General features: G+C 41.5%; 1 protein-coding gene across 8 annotated transcripts in view; it reads left to right on the top strand.

Annotated features, from left to right (window-relative positions):
- PLCB4 (phospholipase C beta 4) overlaps positions 1 to 16,983 on the top strand; it is a 480,675-nt gene that overhangs the window by 398,432 nt on the left and 65,260 nt on the right. For all 8 annotated transcript variants that reach the window (XM_027560320.1, XM_027560321.1, XM_027560322.1 and 5 more), the window contains 4 exons: positions 2,605 to 2,746; positions 3,360 to 3,444; positions 3,790 to 3,914; positions 5,965 to 6,016. In XM_027560320.1, coding sequence (XP_027416121.1) covers positions 2,605 to 2,746; positions 3,360 to 3,444; positions 3,790 to 3,914; positions 5,965 to 6,016 — 404 coding nt within the window. The remainder of the gene's footprint in view (positions 1 to 2,604; positions 2,747 to 3,359; positions 3,445 to 3,789; positions 3,915 to 5,964; positions 6,017 to 16,983) is intronic.

The following is a 16,983-nucleotide window of genomic DNA, read 5'->3' as shown; positions in this document are numbered from 1 at the left end:
AGACAGTAAGAATATTGGGTTTTCCTTCAAATAAGATAGGACCCCATAGACAAGAAAATAGTACTTTCTGAAGCCCTGATGTGGGAATCAAATCATAAAGTAAATTTCTGCCTCTGGCTGCCAACAGTTTCACAACTGTAACACACCATGTACTTTTATTAAAAGGACCACTTTGATGTCATGAGCTGTGAAGAGGATATAACAATTAAAAATATTACTTTACTTCCCTTATGATAAAGTCAAAATTCAGTTCACTTCAGTTCAGTTCGGTCAGTCATGTCCGACTCTTTGCGACCCCATGAATCACAGCACACTGGGCCTTCCTGTCTATCACCAACTCCTGGAGTTCACTCAAACTCATGTCCATCAAGTTGGTGATGCCATCCAGCCATCTCATCGTTGTCCCCTTCTCCTCCTGCCCCCAATTCCTCCCAACATCAGGGTCTTTTCCAATGAGTCAACTCTTCGCATGAGGTGGCCAAAGTATTGGAGTTTCAGCTTCAGCATCAGTCCTTCCAATGAACACCCAGGACTGATCTCCTTTAGGATGGACTGGTTGGATCTTCTTGCAGTCCAAGGGACTCCAAGAGTCTTCTCCAACACCACAGTTCAAAAACATCAATTCTTCTGCACTCAGCTTTCTTCACAGTCCAACTCTCACATCCATACATGACCACTGGAAAAACCACAGCCTTGACTAGACGGACATTAAGTAATGTCAAATAAAGCTCCTAGAATGGATACAATGTGAAATTGACTAACAGCCTTTCAAAACACCAATATACTTGGAACAAAGACCTTTCCGTTTTGCTATCAAATGAATTTCCTGACCTATAGGTCATTTTTATTTTCAGATTCAGTGTATTCATGATTATGTGCTCAATGAACTCTCAAATTTTAACTGGGGACACTTGAAAACATGATTTTTAAAAATGTCAACAAGTTACATTATTTGTTTATTTATTGGCTTTTATTGGTGAAATCAGTTTGATGATCTAAAATGTTATCAGGTAAACAAAATGGCCTGGCCATTTTTTTAACAAATGAATTGACTGATATGAGTCAATAGTTTATTCATCCTGGAGTATTGATCTCAATTAAATATTGATCACTTCTGAAGGTGTTATTTTTGTTGTTGTTGATTGTGTTGCTTTTGTCCTGATTTACAAGAAAACAAACTAATTTGTTACTCTTTGCCTGTATGCAAAATAATGCAATTTTAATAGGTCCTGTGTAGTAGATTATCACATTAGTTTAAGAATAAGCTTTTTTTTAAATACCACAAACTATGTATATGTCTTGGTTTCCAAAAGTGTTAAGCAGGTATGGTCCCCAGACCAGCTACTTGGGAGCTAGTTAGAAATGCCATTTCTCAGGTTTCACAGCAGACTCCCTTTTTCAGAAACTCTGAGGGTGGGGCCCTGGAATCTACACTCAGACGGTAAAGCTTCTGTCTACAATGTGAGAGACCTGGGTTCGATCCCTGGGTTGGGAAGATTCCCTAGGGAAGGAAATGGCAACCCACTCCAGTACTCTTGCCTTGAAAATCCCATGGGTGGAGGAGCTTGGTGCAGGCTACTATCCATGGGGTCACAAAGAGTCGGGCATGACTGAGCAACTTCACTTTCACTTTCACCTGTACACTAAAATTGAAGGATCTCTGTTTTTTTAATTTATTTCACAACTTGTGAAATTATGAATTATAATACCTTTTATACATATTCCATAGCATTGCTCTGAACTTCAATATATTATCTGGAATAAAGTCCTTTGAAAATCTAAAAAAATGTCCCCAAAATGTAAGGTAAGGTTCATATTTTACTATTATCTCTATTTATATTATTTGGAGCCACAATAGACGTTAACTTTTTTTTTTTTTGACCACGCCTCAAGGCATGTGGATTCTTAGTCCCCTGACCAGGACGGAACCCATCATCCTTGTGTTAGGAGCATGGAGTCACCGGACCACCAGGGAAGTCCTGACGTTAACTTTTAAAATTATCCTTTATTGGGACTTCCCTGGCAGTCCAGTGGTTAAGACACCACACTTCCTACATGCGGAGTGTGGGTTCGATCCCTGGTCAGGGAGCTAAGATGCCACATGCATTGTGGCCAAAACACCAACATACAACAGAGGTAATATTGTAACAAATTCATTAAAGACTTTAAAAATGGCCCACATCAAAAAAATCTTTAAATAAATTAAAAGCTCTTTTTAAAAATTATGTTTTATTTAACATAATTGAGGAAGAGAAAAATCTTTCATCTTGGATCTGTGTCCAGATTATCTCTAGTAAGGAAGTTTGTAGGGGCTTCCTGGGTGGCTCAGTAGTAAAAAATCCACCTGCCCGCGCAGGAAACCCAGGAGACTCGGATTTGATCCCTGGGTCAGGAAAGTCCCCTGGAGGAGGATATGGTAACCCACTCCAGTATTCTTGCTTGGAGAATACCATAGACAGAGGAGCCTGGCAAGCTACAGTCCATGGGATCACAGAGTCAGGCATGACTGAGCAACTGAACACACACTCACACAAGGCAGTTTGTGGCATAAATCTGAGTCCTGCTGAAGTCCTGATGTGTGTATCCCCTTTGTTGTGCTCGTAGGGCCTGGTTACCGTAGAAGATGAGCAGGCGTGGATGGCATCTTATAAATATGTGGGTGCTACCACTAATATCCATCCGTATTTGTCCACAATGATCAACTATGCACAGCCTGTAAAGTTTCAAGGTTTCCATGTGGCTGAAGGTAACACCAAAGGTTAAATGCTACTGCCTTTTTTGTCTGCTTTTCTTTTATTGTGCTGTGATCTGACTTGCTGCCATTTCCTTTCCTGGGCATGTGGACTGTTCCATCTCACCTTATTTTTGTTGCACAGACCACACACATCCTTGGCTCATGGGGGCCTTGTGTTGTCATTTCCAGTATCGTCCACAAGGTGGCTCTGAGAGACTGGATTTGGTAGCACTCCAAGCGCATAGCCTCTTGCATTGGATACACTTTATAAGACCTATTTGAGTCAAAACCTGGTCTCTTAAAAACATAGCAAGTGATATTTTAAAACTTCTCATAACTACTTCTGGACTGGAGAAGACATAGTCCTCACTGAAAATACATATTCCAGGGGTGGCTGTGAATGTCAGTTGGTATACATATAGTTGACTCCGAATTGAATTCATCACACTTTTCTTAAGTCAGCCGTCTCCATCATCAGAACATCAATGAAAGTAGAAGCTACTGATATCATGATGGAGCATCTGCCTCCAAAGCCTCGTGATTCAAGGTGTAATTATATTTATCGCTTGTCTTTCTGTGAGTCCGATGGCAGGGTTTCTAAGTGCATCTTTGCTTTTCTTTACAGAACGCAATATTCATTATAACATGTCTTCCTTTAATGAGTCAGTCGGTCTAGGCTACTTGAAGACACACGCCATTGAATTTGTGAAGTATCCTTATGTATTAAGTGGAATAAATGGTTGGTGAACTTTGAGTTTGGCAGGAATCTCTAAAACAGAAAGGTGGCTAATATAATATTGTGGTTGTAGAGCTAGTAAAATAATGTATGTGAAAGACTGCAGCAGCAGGGAAAACCTGCCCAAATGCGAATTGTTTTTATAATCCACGCCGAGAACAATGGCTTTTCTCTTTAGCGTCCTTTATACATGTGAAATCGCTCTCTACTGTCACATGTTTTTGTCAGTGTTGATCTCAGTCTTCACTGCTTTAGCTCTTTGTTATTTATTTTTCACTGCTGGGATACTCTTTTCCATTTTCCTTAATACATTACACAGTTATAATAAACGGCAAATGAGTCGCATTTACCCCAAGGGAGGCCGAGTGGACTCCAGTAATTACATGCCTCAGATTTTCTGGAACGCTGGCTGCCAGATGGTTTCGCTGAACTATCAAACCCCAGGTAGGAACTGATGTCCAGTGACCTCGAATTCCATGAGCATATTTTGACAGGACGGTGCGAAGAGTTGCTGTCAGTAGACTGTGGGCATTTTTTAAAGGAAGCAGTCATATGGCAAAACAGCATGTTGTTGGATATATAGAATGGTGAGAAATTGAAAACGCAAACTAAAGTAATAAAACAATGGTAGAAGATAATAGAGTTTGATTTCAATTGAATTTCCTTTTGAAAATGCCGGGACTAATTTGCTAAACATTGTCCCCTTTTCTGAAATATGTCTAGTTTTTCTTCTTTTTGGATCAAACTTATCTTCTTGTCCAGAGACAGAATGAAATGAAAAGAATTTGAGGATCTTTGTATAGTAACTATGACTCATTTCTCCTTGGGAAAGTAGCCTTCCCACTGTTGGCATTCAGCAGGAGATCAGCAACATAGCAGAATCTCACCATAAAGATGTAGAGTATTATGGAGTAGATTCTGCTAAAATGGTGTTTAAGGAGTCCTATACACTTAGAGGTACTAATGTATAACTTATTCCTCCGAAGTGTACTCTGGCCAGGTTCCAATGTATAATATTTTTTTTTTCCTGCAAGGAGAGTAGTCAATTTTTATGAAAGCATAAATAAAATCTTTAAAGTTTTCAAAGTTTGCTTAAGAGCCTAGGATCACAATATGAAAATGAGAGACAGAAAAAATATAGTCTCTAGTTACTCACGCGAAACAGGTGAGAAATATGCCACAAAACCTATTTACCGCATCATGGTCCTTTTTTTAAAAAAATTAATCAAGTTATTTTAATTGGAGGCTAATTGTTTTACAGTATGGTGGTGGTTTTTGCCATGCATTGACATGAATCAGCCATGGGTGTACATGTGTCCCCATCCTGAAGCTCCCTCCCACCTCCCTCCCCACCCGATCCCTCAGGGTCATCCCAGTGCTCCGGCTTCAGGGCACTCAAAGCATTTTAAATGCTTTAAAATGTTGGGAAAAAACATCCCTTTTGTTCTGTTCTTTTCCTCTATGAGGGTATCTCTCATCTTTCCCAGTCTAGGGCTTTTTTTTTCCAAGCCCATCCACCATACCTTGTAAACCTCAATGCACCGGGCTCCCTGTGATCTGGACTGACTGAAAAGTCCTATGACTTGTGTCCCTTTGGCATGGATGTGGCCCGACCGTGTTTCCTATCCTCAGTGACCAGAACTGAAGTCAGATTTCTGCTCGACACCCCTCTTGCTGCTAACTGTGCTAAACTGTGACCAGAAATCATCACGATCCTGGAGTGTTTCTAATAGAAACAAAAAAGATTAAAAGGCACTGCTGATTTTGCCTATTTAAAAAGATGTCAAGTTGTATTCTTTGTTGTCAGTGAGACCATGATGTAGATTAAATGATCCAAAGGCAGTTTATTCTCTAGGCCATCTTACGTTTTATTCTATAATGTAAGGTTTAATCACAGTACTTTGAGAAGAAAAAAAAATCATCAGGAGGCCCCCCCCCTTTTTTTTGCTGATGAAAATAAAGAAGATTTTGTTTGCCTGCAAGAAAAGTCATAACCATGCTTTGCCAGTGTAGACCCCACTAGAATAATTCTTTTTAACTCATACATTTTTTTTTATATGATACTTACCTAGTTTGTTTTTGATTAGTTTTAACTGAGTTTTATATTCATACAACCCTATTGGATTTCTCCAGCATACCCTCCCTCTGGGTCATAAGGCGTGTCTTCTCTAACTATATATATATATCAGCTTAGACATCTGTACTCTCGACAGTAATTCAACAGTGACTCATATATTGAATCCAAATTTGGAAGCAATGCCAACATGATCTCTATGAATGCACATTTTTTGTTTATTTTAAACTCAAGGTCATTTAAACATGGAAAAAAGAGTTGTATGCCTCTCTCTGTAAACAGATCCAGAAGTACCTTGTGGTGTTAAAAAAGACCTATCAGCCTGGGATCAGTATCTGATTTCCATTATTTAAAATCACCCCATCAGAATCTTCTTTGTCCAGGAAGATGAAGTGCTAAATTATTTTTGTCTCTTGACAGATTTAGCGATGCAGTTGAATCAGGGGAAATTTGAGTATAATGGATCGTGTGGGTAAGTAATGTGATTTAAACTGCTGTCACCATGTTCCACACTCCATACTACAGCTGTAATGAGACCGTGTCATTTTAAATTAGGGGTTGGTGAATTTAAGCGAGGTTTGAGGGGTGGGATAGAAACAAATGAAATCTCCAGGTAAATTACATCTGCAATATACATTCTTCATCAACCACAGTTTCACTAAGCAGAGTAAAAAAAAAAATTAACCACTAGGTAAGCACTTTATTATACACACTCCACAGTTTAATGCTCTCGCTTTAAATTCAATAGTGGAGGCCTTTATATCTAGGACAGATAATGATCCCTGCTCATTTGGACATCAGCAAGAGGGACAAAGATAGTAAATATGTGTATCTTACATAAGACAGAGGAATGAAGTTGATTTAGTATATAATGAAGTCCTCGGTGTTAAGTGGAATTTATTTCATCTAGGCAGACAGTTGTGTCCTCTATTAATTTTTTTCTTGTCTTGTAAATACTAGTCACCAAAAAATAATGCTATGAATGTTGTTCGAAGTACTTAAATAGTGCTCCCTAAAATCTGTGAACCAAGTAGTGAAATAGGAACTGTTAATTTCACTGAAATGCTGGAAAGTTAAATGAAAGAATGAAGTTAAAGAAAGTTCTATGGGAGAACTTTCTTGTAGTTCTTCTTTAGACATTCTGTACAAGTTCTATACCAAAAAAAAAAAGTGTGGCCATTTTTTTTTTCCTCCATGCAGATGTGCCCAAGTGGTACTGCAGGTAAATGATCTCAAACCTTGCCCAGAGCCTTCTAGACTAATCAAATAGAGTACCATTTCTTCCCACCACACTACTGTCTGAATGCCCTTGGCCTCTGTAGTTCGATACATAATGTCCAATGTTGGATACTGAAAACAGCCAATCACGATACAATTTTCAGCACTTGTGGATTCAGAATGCCAACTCCCACCTCCTTCTGCTCACCAATGCACCTGCACCCCCAGGTGGCAACCCTGTTACCAAGTCACCCACCTACAGCATACAGGACATTTGCCTCTGCTGTGTGTTTTGAAGGAAATGCAAATTGTATACCTTAAACTAATGAAGTGTTGTATTTCAATTCAGTTCAGTTCAGTTCAGTTCAGTCGCTCAGTCGTGTCCGACTCTTTGTGACCCCATGAATCGCAGCACACCAGGCCTCCCTGTCCATCACCAACTCCCGGAGTTCACTCACACTCACGTCCATTGAGTCGGTGATGCCATCCAGCCATCTCATCCTCTGTCCTCCCCTTCTCCTCCTGCCCTCAACCCCTCCCAGCATCAGAGTCAAAGTATTGGAGTTTCAGCTTTAGCATCATTCCTTCCAATGAACACCCAGGACTGATCTCCTTTAGAATGAACTGGTAGGATCTCCTTGCAGTCCAAGGGACTCTCAAGAGTCGTCTGCAACACCACAGTTCAAAAGTATGAATTCTTTGGTGCTCACCTTTCTTCACAGTCCAACTCTCACATCCATACATGACCACTGGAAAAACCATAGCCTTGACTAGATGGACCTTTCTTGGCAAAGCAACGTCTCTGCTTTTAAATATGCTATCTAGGTTGGTCATAACTTTCTTCCAAGGAGTAAGTGTCTTAATTTCATGGCTGCAATCACCATCTGCAGTGATTTTGGAGCCCCCAAAAATAAAGTCTGACACTGTTTCCACTGTTTCCCCATCTACTTCCCACGAAGTGATGGGACCAGATGCCATGTTCTTCGTTTTCTGAATGTTGAGCTTTAAAGCCAAACTTTTCACTCTCCTCTTGCACTTTCATCAAGAGGCTCTTTAGTTCCTCTTCACTGTCTGCCATAAGGGTGGTGTCATCTGCATATCTGAGGTTATTGATATTTCTCCCGGCAATCTTGATTCCAGCTTGTGCTTCATCCAGCCCAGCATTTCTCAGGATGTACTCTGCGTAGAAGTTAAATAAGCAGGGTGACAATATACAGCCTTGACGTACTCCTTTTCCTATTTGGAACCAGTCTGTTGTTCCATGTCCAATTCTAACTGTTGCTTCCTGACCTGCATATAGGTTTCTCAAGAGGAAGGTCAGGTGGTCTGGTATTCCCATCTCTTGAAGAATTTTCCACAGTTTATTGTGATCCACACAGTCAAAGGCTTTGGCATAGTCAATAAAGCAGAAATAGATGTTTTTCTGGAACTCTCTTGCTTTTTCGATGATCCAGCGGATGTTGGCAATTTGATCTCTGGTTCCTCTGCCTTTTTTAAAACCAGCTTAAACATCTGGAAGTTCATGGTTCACGTATTGCTGAAGCCTGGCTTGGAGAATTTTGAGCATTACTTTACTAGCATGTGAGATGAGTGCAATTGTGCGGTAGTTTGAGCGTTCTTTGGCATTGCCTTTCTTTGGGATTGGAATGAAAACTGACCTTTTCCAGTCCTGTGACCACTGCTGAGTTTTCCAAATTGCTAGCATATTGAGTGCAGCACTTTCACAGCATCATCTTTCAGGATTTGAAATAGCTCCACTGGAATTCCATCACCTCCACTAGCTTTGTTAGTAGTGATGCTTTCTAAGGCGCACTTTACTTCACATTCCAGGATGTCTGGCTCTAGGTGAGTGATCACACCATCGTGATTATCTGGGTCATGAAGATCTTTTTTGTATATTTCTTCTGTGTATTCTTGCCACCTCTTCTTAATATCTTCTGCTTCTGTTAGGTCCATACCATTTCTGTCCTTTATCGAGCCCATCTTTGCATGAAATGTTCCCTTGGTAGCTTTAATTTTCTTGAAGAGATCTCTAGTCTTTCCTGTTCTGTTGTTTTCCTCTATTTCTTTGCATTGATCGCTGAAGAAGGCTTTCTTATCTCTCCTTGTTATTCTTTGGAACTCTGCATTCAGATGCTTATATCTTTCCTTTTCTCCTTTGCTTTTTGCTTCCCTTCTTTTCACAGCAATTTGTAAGGCCTCCCCAGACAGCCATTTTGCTTTCTTGCATTTCTTTTCCATGGGGATGGTCTTGATCCCTGTCTCCTGTACAATGTCATGAACCTCTCTGTCCATAGTTCATCAGGCACTCTGTCTATCAGATCTAGGCCCTTAAATCTATTTCTCACTTCCACTCTATAATCATAAGGGATTTGATTTAGGTCATACCTGAATGGTCTAGTGGTTTTCCCTAGTTTCTTCAATTTAAGTCTGAGTTTGGCAATATAAGGAGTTCATCGTCTGAGCCACAGTCAGCTCCTGATCTTGTTTTTACTGACTGTATAGAGCTTCTCCATCTTTGGCTGCAAAGAATATAATCAATCTGATTTCGGTGTTGACCATCTGGTGATGTCTATGTGTAGAGTCTTCTCTTGTGTTGTTGGAAGAGGGTGTTTGCTACGGTCATTGCATTCTCTTGGCAAAACTCTATTAGCCTCTGCCCTGCTTCATTCCGTACTCCAAGGCCACATTTACCTGTTACTCCAGGTGTTTCCTGACTTCCTACTTTTGCATTCCAGTCCCCTACAATGAAAAAGACATCTTTTTGGGGTCTTAGTTCTAAAAGGTCTTGTAAGTCTTCAGAGAACTGTTCAGCTTCTTCAGCATTACTGGTTGAGGCATAGGCATGGATTACTGTGATATTGAATGGTTTGCTTTGGAAATGAACAGAGATCATTCTGTCATTTTTGAGATTGTACTCAAGTACTGCATTTCAGACTCTTTTGTTGACTATGATGGCTACTCCATTTCTTCTGAGGGATTCCTGCCTGCAGTAGTAGATATAATGGTCATCTGAGTTAAATTCACCCATTCCAGTCCATTTTAGTTCACTGATTCCTAGAATGTCGATGTTCACTCTTGCCATCTCCTGTTTGACCACTTCCAATTTGCCTTGATTCATGGACCTAGCATTCCAGGTTCCTATGCAATATTGCTCTTTACAGCATCAGACCTTGCCTCTATCACCAGTCACATCCACAACTGGGTGTTGTTTTTGCTTTGACTCCATCCCTTCATTCTTTCTGGAGTTATTTCTCCACTGATCTCCAGTAGCATATTGGGCACCTACCAACCTGGGGAGTTCCTCTTTCAGTGTCCTATCATTTTGCCTTTTCATACTGTTCATGAGGTTCTCAAGGCAAGAATACTGAAGTGGTTTGCCATTCCCTTCTCCAGTGGACCACGTTATGTCAGACGTCTCCACCATGACCCGTCTGTCTTGGGTGGCCCCATATGGCATGGCTTAGTTTCATTGAGTTAGACAAGGCTGTGGTCCATGTGATCAGATCGACTAGTTTTCTGTGATTATGGTTTCAGTGTATCTACCCTCTGATGCCCTCTTGCAACACCTACCGTCTTACCTTGGTTTCCCTTACCTTGGACTTGGGGTATCTCTTCACGGCTGCTCCAACAAAGTACAGCCACTGCTCCTTACCAGGGGCGAGGGGTGTCTCATGGCTGCCCCTCCTGACCTTGAACGTGGGGTAGCTCCTGTCTGCCCTGATATTTCAATTAGGTTGGTGCAAAAGAATTAAAGTTTTGCATTGTTGAACTTTACCATTTGGTAGTGGATACATTCTTAAATAAATCTGGTTATGTTATGCATCATTAATGCACATTTCTCACTTAATGTTTTTTTTCCTAATGACTTATTACTTGATGTTTATTTTATATTTATTTTAGACTATAGAAATGATGTTAGACAAAAAGTAAATTTGAGCGAATTTTTTATTCAAGTTCAAAATGTGTCGGAAAGCAGTGTAGACAACTCGCAACATCAACCATGCATCTGGGCCAGGAACTGCTAACGAACATAGAGTGTGGTGGTGGTTCGGAAGTTTTGCAAAGGAGACAAGAGAGACGAGGAGCATAGTGGCCGGCCATCAGAAGTTGACAGCGGCCAACTGAGAGCACTCATCAAAGCTGATCCTCTTGTGACTACCCAAGAAGTTGGCAGAAGAACTTGTTGTCGACCATTCTGTGGCCATCTGGCATTTGAAGCAAATTGGAAAGGTGATAAAGCTCAGTAAGTGGGTATCTCAGGAGCTAACTTAAAGTCAAAAACATCGTTATTTTGAAGTGTTGTCTTCCTTTACTGTACACAACAACAGCAAACTATTTCTCAATTGGATTGTGACATGCAATGAGAAGTGGATTTTATATGACACCTGGCGACAGCCAGCTCCGTGGTTGGACCGAGAAGAAGCTCTGAAGAAGCCAAACTTGCACCAAAAAAAGACCATGGTCACTGGTGGTCTGCTCCCCGTCTGATCCACTACAGCTTTCTGAATCCCAGTAAAACCATTACATCTGATAAATACGCTCAGCAAATCAATGAGATGCACTGAAAACTGCAAAGTCTGCAGCCAGCCCTGGTCAACAGAAAGGCCTCAGTTCTCCATGACGATGCCCAACTGCATGTCTCACAACCAGCGCTTCAAAAGTTGAACGAATTGGGCTACGAAGTTTTGCCTCATCCACCATATTCATTCAACCTCTCGCCAACCAACTACCACTTCAAGCATCTGGACAACTTTTGGCAGGGAAAATCCTTCAACAACCACCAGGAGGCAGAAAGTGCTTTCCAAGAGTTTGTCAAATCCTGAAGCATGATTTTTATGCTATTAAGAATAAACAAACTTATTTCTCATTGGCAAAAATGTGTTGATTATAATGGTTCCTACTTTGATTAATAAAGATGTGTTTGAGCCTCATTATAATGATTTAAAATTCATGGTTCAAAACCGTAATTACTTTTGTATCAACCTACTATCTCTCAATAAAACGGGAGAAAAAAGAAATTAAAATTATGGTTCCAAAGAAAACAATCCAGTACACGTTTAGAGTATTTTTTAAGCTGCCTTGTTATTTAGTGCCAAACATTGAGAACCAGGAGACTGTGTACATAAATTGATGGGTGGGCCCCCGTGGGGGCTGAGACCCCAGGGGCAGCCATGGTAGAGGGCATAAGAGTCCTTGGCACTAGCCCAACCAGGTCTTCCACAGGCTGATGTTGCCCTGGGCAGGTAGATGAGGCCCTGAATCTCAATTTCCTGCTGATAAAATGAAGCCAGTGATACCCGTCACCCCAGGTTTGCTGTGGCAGCTCAGTGAGTTTGAACTGAGTGTATGCATTTGATGTCCTTTACAAACTGCAAATTTCTGTGGAAAAGTGAGGTTAAAGAAAAGGAAGCTACAGCCCATGTGCCTGATGACAGGCAGAGATCACAGACTGTTGAAAGAGCCTCTTTTCACAGGAGCCTGGGGAGCGAGGTGAGGTGGGCGGAGCGGTCCTCGTGTCCACACTGGCTGTGAGCCTCCCAGAGCCTTCACCTGGCTCAGGACAGGCTTTTCACCCTCCTCAGGAGTTCAGTGGCTCCTCCTGCCCAGACACGGGGTGGGCATCCTTTCTATGGAAAAGGGGCCCCAGTGTTACCGAACCAAACCTGTCCACCTGTCCACACTCAGCAAAGTCCGTCAGTGGTGGGCTGTGCTGAAGGAACTTGCAGCGTTTGTTGTAAGGCCCCAGGCAAGAGAACGGGTGACTCCTGTCCTAACTGCCCCCACCCCTGGACTTCCTGAAGAATTTCAGCAAAGCATTGTTAAAGGCCAGGTGAAGTGGGTGGGGATCTGTTTTACCATAGTTCACATGCTCAGTGTCTCACCTTCTGCACTGTTTATTGCAAAATCCATTCATGAACAAGGATGGTGCTATGTTAGCCTGGTTTTTCCAGTAGTCCTGTATGGATGTGAGAGTTGGACCATTAAGAAGGCTGAGTGCTGAAGAATTGATGCTTCTGAACTGTGGTGTTGGAGAAGACTCTTGAGAGGTCTTGGACTGCAAGGAAATCAAAACAGTCAAATCCTAAAGGAAACCAATCCTGAATATTCATTAGAAGGACTGATGCTGAAGCTGAAGCTCCAACACTTTGGCCACCTGATATGAAGAACCAACTCATTAGAAAAGACCCTGATGCTGGGAAAGATTGAAGGCAGGAGGAGAAGGGGATGACAGAGGATGAGATGGTTGGATGGCATCACCGACTCGATGGACAGGAGTTTGAGCAAGCTCCGGGAGTTGATGAAGGACAGGGAAGCCTGGCATGCTGCGGTCCACGAGGTTGCAAAGAGTCAGACACGACTGAGCAACTAAACAACAACAGCAGTGTTAGCCTGGGTTCTGTGCTTGTGTGTCCCTTTTTCAGAGGGACTGAAAAGTCTGACCATTCCCTGGGGCATCAGGACTACTGGAGGCATGAACAATAAGTCTCCTGTCCCCCTGCCCCTCCCCTTTTCTCCACACCCAGAGCTCTTGCCCACAGGACAGAGAAAAGCAGTCTTTCCTGACTGTGCTGAGCTCCTGAGGAGTTGTAGCTGGCAGCAGAGATGGGCCGGCTGTGAAGGACGCGCTTCGTGCAGGGGCATCGAGGTACCCTGGGGCTTTCACCCCCCTGCCTTTGTCTTGCTCCTGCCCACCTACAGGGAATTTTAAAAAATCCTCATGGGCTATGTCTGAGGGTTTCTGTAAAGAGATGTTCTGTGTCTTTTAGGCCTATGGTGGCAAACAGTGTAGAAACCCCTGAATCTCACAACAGTAACCAAACATCAGAAACTTACTTGGGACTCCCTGTCTGGTCTGTGGGCAGTGTGTTTAGGAGGCCACACCACTGCATCCTGTAAGTGTGATTTTTACCAGGAAGTGAGCAGTAGTTTATTACAGGCTCATATTTAAAGTTGGAAAAGCAGGAAGTACTTCTACACTTTATAATAAAATAGAGCAAACTAATTTCTCAAGTCTTTCCAGGCTTTTGGAAGAAACCCGACAGTTGCTATCAAAATACTATGATATTTTATGATTCAAAAGTACACACTTTTTAAATGACTTTGTCAAGTTAAAATGAGTCTAAAGATCCGTGGTAACTTTCTGTTAATCAGCACCATTTTGCTTGCTTGCTGGTAAATAAAATGAGGGCGTGTTGATAGCATCTCAGATGTGGTGAAGCAGGATGAACTTTCTTGTTCCACCATCCTTGATTCTGTAACTCCTGTCCTCCACCTGGCTGAAAGCCGTTCTCTCCTGCCCTTGCCTCCAAGGCCTTTAAGTCCACAGAGAATTCTTACATCAATTCACTTGCCGTTGACTTTAGACTTGCCCTGTGGCCATCACACAGACCTGGATGCTTGGAATGGGTTCATTTCCCACACCGAAAAACACCAGGCAGGACCAGCTATGTAGTCTGTGGGACCCAAGTGCTCCGTGTTCACAAATCATTAAGAATCGGGAGAGTAGCACAGAGCATTAAGCCAAGCAGAAAGCTCTGCGATGGCACAAGCTCCACCCTCAGAGCCAGGGCTCCAGCTTCTGCTTGCCCGTCAGTGCCCAGGGGCCCGTGACCTACGCAACCCCTAAGTCGTGAGTGACAGTCTCTGCTGCCTTAGGCCCCAAATAGACAGTTGTTCAAGATGAACTCGCTAAGGGTCAGCCCCAAGCCAGGGATCTGTCAAATTTCTGAAGCTAAATCCAGCCTCTGAATTAGAATTTCAGGTGTGAAGTAGAAAAAGGTACGAAAAAAGCATTGCTTTGCCAAGCAAAGGGGCCATATGGGGCTAATGCCCTCGAAAGTGTGTTGCAACCCAAAGTGGGTATTTAGTAGTTTTATAGAAATGGTTCAAAGAGGGCATGACCAGCCCATGGGCATTCCTCTGACTGGTTGGTGTTGCTGTAATTGAGAGTCCGCATCATCAGTCTTCTGGTTCCAGCCTGTCTGGGGTCTGCATGCTTATAGGCAGCTTGCAGTCAATTTCTCCCACCTTGTGTTTATCTGCAAAACAGCTCAAAAGTATTGTTATGTTTATCCCTTGAGGGGGAACCAGGGCCTTGCCACAAGGCTTTTCTATTGTTTCTTTTTTTTTCTATTGTTTCTTGACTGCACTGTTTCTCCCTCATCTCCACATCCCCTTCCATCCCTAATAAGGAACGGTTTGAGTCTGCTTATTGGAGCCCAGTGCTGACTCCCTGTGAAACCTACAACTGTCATGCATTACCTCCCCCAATAGCTGATGTCTGATGCTTCGCCAGACAAAGCTGATAGTCTTCCTTGGAAAAATATGTGAAGAATTGTATTTACTCATCTACTCGAGCTTTTGCTGTATCATATTTTTCGGTGATTAATGCTGGCTACAAAAAAGGCCCAAATCTAAAACTCTACAAACATAGAAAACAGTATGTTCTATGAAGTTAGAGAGCTTTTATGTTAATAGTACAGGTTGTATCCTCCTGGAGACAGGTTGCATGTTCAAAGTCATCTTTAATATTTGAACAGTTTTATAAACTTTCTGTATCCTTGATTTAAAAATCAGTGTCATTGCTATATATGAAACATAATCAGTAGGAACCTACTGTATAGCACAGGGAATGCCACTTAATTCTCTATAGTAACCTATATGGGAAAAGAATCTGCAAAAGAATATTTATAAATACATAACTAAATCACTTTGCTGTACACCTGTAACTAACACAACATAAATCAGCTATATTCTAATATAAAATTTTAAAAATGTTTAAATAAAATAAAAATCAGTATTGTCCTCAGAGGCTCTTTATTGCTCGTTACACCCAAATGGAATGTGGGTCTATGTATTAACATGTTTTGTTCAGACTTAGAAGATAGCAAAGAATGTCAGCTTTGTCAAAACCAAAAACACGACTGTAAACTTTTCTTTAAGGAAAAATATCGTGCTTTGGGATTCCCCTTGGTTGCATTTTAAACAATAGTAATAGATTTAACATCATCTAGAGTTGAAACTTATAAAAGTTATACTTTAAGAGGTATGAAAGATTTGATCCTAAATTATGATTCTTTTACATCTAAAAACAAACTTACGGTTTTGGGGAAAGTGCTTTTATTTTCTGCTCATGTGAAGTGAGAGTCGCTCAGTAGTGTCTGACTCTTTGCAACCCCATGAACTATACAGTCCATGAAATTCTCCAGGCCAGAATACTTGAGTGGGTAGCCTTTCCCTTTTCCAGAGGATCTTCCCAACCCAGGAATTCCCAGTTCCGGTCTCCTGCATTGCAGGCAGATTCTTTACCAGCTGAGCCACAAGGGAAGCCCAAGAATACTGGAGTGCGTAGCCTATCCCTTCCCCAGGGGATCTTCCTGACCCAGGAGTCCAGCCAGAGTCTCCTATATTGCAGGCAGATTCTTTACCAACTGAGCTATCAGGGAAGTCGATAGCTCATATTTTTTCTCAGTATGTAATTTTCCTATCTATAATTATCGTCATTAAAAAAAAAATGTTGTTTTGAAGAGGTGGAGTTCTTTGACACAGTTTCAGGATTGTTATGTAATCCAGCCAGAGTGTGATTCTGTGACCATACCCAATGGGGATTAGGGGCAGACAGTGCTGAGGATCAATTTCAAAACTCTTTAATCATACAAGAAAGAAAACCCATACTCTTCGTCTGTCACCTTGTAACCTCTCCTGCTCCCATCCCAGCCTTAAGCAACCACTAATCTACACACTGTCACTACATTTTTGCCTGTTGTGCACATTCCATGTAAATGGATTCATATAATATTAGACCTTTTTATGACTGTCTTCAACATTTGCAAGATTCACCTATGTTGTACTGTGTATCAGTACTTTATTTCTTTTTGTTACTGAAATAATTATATTACTTATTATTATTTTTCCATTGTGTGGATATACCTCATCTTGTATGTCCATTCATCTTTTGCTGAAAATCTGAATTGTTCCATCTTTTGGTTACTATGAACCTTCATGTGCAGGTTTTAGTGTGAGCATATGTTTTCACTTTTCTTGGGTATACACATAAGAGAAGAATCACTGGGTCGTATGGTAACTCTGTGTAAGTGATGAATTCTAGACTGTTTTCCACAGTGGCTGCAACATTTTACATTCCCACCAGCAGTGTTGAGTAGGGGCTCCAATTTCTCCATTTTCTCATCCACATGTATATGAATTTTCTTTTTCTTT

This window comes from Bos indicus x Bos taurus, chromosome 13, assembly GCF_003369695.1.
Source record: "Bos indicus x Bos taurus breed Angus x Brahman F1 hybrid chromosome 13, Bos_hybrid_MaternalHap_v2.0, whole genome shotgun sequence".
Taxonomy (NCBI): Eukaryota; Metazoa; Chordata; class Mammalia; order Artiodactyla; family Bovidae; genus Bos; species Bos indicus x Bos taurus.
Note: the sequence above shows the minus strand (reverse complement) of the source record. Positions and strands in the feature narration are given on the sequence as shown.